The sequence below is a fragment of the Prorops nasuta genome, unplaced genomic scaffold (genome assembly GCF_024137725.1).
Source record: "Prorops nasuta isolate Cenicafe-Biocafe unplaced genomic scaffold, Cenicafe_Pnas_1.2 PNAS00011, whole genome shotgun sequence".
Lineage (NCBI taxonomy): Eukaryota > Metazoa > Arthropoda > Insecta > Hymenoptera > Bethylidae > Prorops > Prorops nasuta.
In genome coordinates, this window is record NW_027116808.1 from 7000260 (window position 1) to 7002228 (window position 1969).

At 45.2% G+C, this 1969-nt stretch overlaps 1 protein-coding gene across 1 annotated transcript; it reads right to left on the minus strand.

Annotated features, from left to right (window-relative positions):
* Positions 1 to 689: 689 nt before the first annotated feature.
* Positions 690 to 1664, minus strand: LOC136777315 (uncharacterized). Its single transcript, XM_066733483.1, has one exon. The coding sequence runs from the start codon at positions 1662 to 1664 to the stop codon at positions 690 to 692; it is 975 nt and encodes a 324-aa protein (XP_066589580.1).
* Between the last annotated feature and the right edge of the window lie 305 nt (positions 1665 to 1969).

Here is a 1969-nt window from a genome sequence, read left to right on the forward strand (position 1 = left end):
TCTGACCATGTGGATTGGACTGGCCCATGGGCTGCTTGAGGGTCTAAGGACACCAGAGTCAAGCAGACCTTGAATTTCTGCTTTCGCTGCCGTTGCTTTCTCACCAAACACTTTACGAAACTTTTGTGTCACTGGTTGTCCAGTTGTGATGATGCGGTGTGCAAAATCTGCGTGCTTTGCATGTTGTTTTGGAGAAGGTTTGGTAACGCTCACGTATTTTTGAAGCAGATCACGATATGGAATAACTGTGTCTAACGTTGAAATGCTATGATGAGTAGTTTTCAGGACTTCCCCTTTTGTGGTTAACCCTGTAATGGAATCTATGAGTCGTTTGTTTGCGAGGTCTATAAGCAAATTGTAGTGGCTTAGGAGATCAGCACCGATTATGGCCGTAGGAATGTCAGCGATTACAAATGTCCAATGGAGACGTCTTCTTAGCCCCAAATCCAGGTTGAGGTTATATGTTCCATAGGTTGTGATCCTGGTTGAATTGGCTGCGTACAGCACTAGATCTTGTGGGGTTGGCTTGCCCCTTAAAATATGAACAGGTACTATTGATATTACCGAACCAGAGTCTATTAGATATTTCTGGCTGGTTTTTTTGTCATACAGGTGAAGGCGATTTTCTTGTACTACCTTCCTATTCTTGTCGTTACTGCCATCCATTGATCTGAGTGGTGACAGCGTATTTAGTTTCCCTGTTGCTTCTTGAATGTTTCATTTAATATACACATTTCCGTGCACCTTTTTGCTTGCTTGCCAAAACGTTCGTGGTAATAACACAGGTTGTTGGAACTGCGTGAGGGTGTCTTCGACCGGGATCTTGTAGAACGATGATGCGTTGGCGATGATTCCCGTTGACATACCTTCGCTTTTAGTTCCTTTATTTCTTGCATACAGTTCAGAATTAGCCCTTGCACGTCGTTCAACGTTTGTTCTATTCTCAGGTTCGATGTTTGTTCTGAATTAGCTGAGGATGTCGCCATTACATATGACGTGGTAAAGACTTCCAGGAGTCGATCTGCCATTTCAGCCACCCCGTCCAGGTCTAGGTGGTTAGATATAAGAAGATGTGGTCGGACATGTGCCGGAAGTCTCTCGAGCCACAGTTGGTGCAGTATTTCGTGTCCCACTTCTCCTTTTGCCAAATCTCTCATTTCTCTGAGAAGCATGGATGGCTTTTTGTCCCCGAGGGCTAAGTTTTTGAGAAGCTTATCGACCTGCTTGGTTCTGGACTCAATGAGTCTATTTAAAAGTGTTGAATTCAGGTGTTTGTACCTTTCTTTCTCTGGTGGATCCCTGAGGATGTCCGTGAGCAGCTTTAATGTTCCTGCATCCAGTGCTCTAAGTACTGCGAGGTATTTTGTTTCATCACTGGTTACTCTGGCTGCGGAGAATTCTGCCTCTATTAAGTAGAACCAAATGTCTGGAGCCTCCACCATGAAATTAGGTAGCTGTTGCTTCCATACCGCTTGTACTTGGTTGGCCAACGGTTTCGCATTCATTTGCAACTGCAAAATTGCTTCTGCTAGATTACTTTCTTGGTGCGTCTCCTGGGGAACGTCTGCCGTCGAAACGGTATCATTTTCAGTGCCCAGTAGCATGTTGTCTCGCCGGTCACTTGTTCTGATTGCACTCGGTGGAGTTCTCGCCATGTGAGCCATGACCCGGGTGTACCTTTTGCGTAATTTTCACCAGCTTTTCGCAATCCACCCTGATCACGTCGGGGTCACCAATTTGTGGGGGTTTTGTGCGGTCGGTAATTCAGGATGGGTTGCGTTTATTCCAAATTCAGTTAACGTTTTAAATATCCTTTATTCTTACGCTAGTAACACAGACGAGTTAAAAAGGTCACAGTAATCACGTTCAGTCCAAGTATATCCACGCGGGTGTCGGACGGATCGCAGAGACATTCAGTCGCCAGGAGGTCCAAAAGGGAAGAGAGAGGTCTTAATGTGTTCTCGAAATT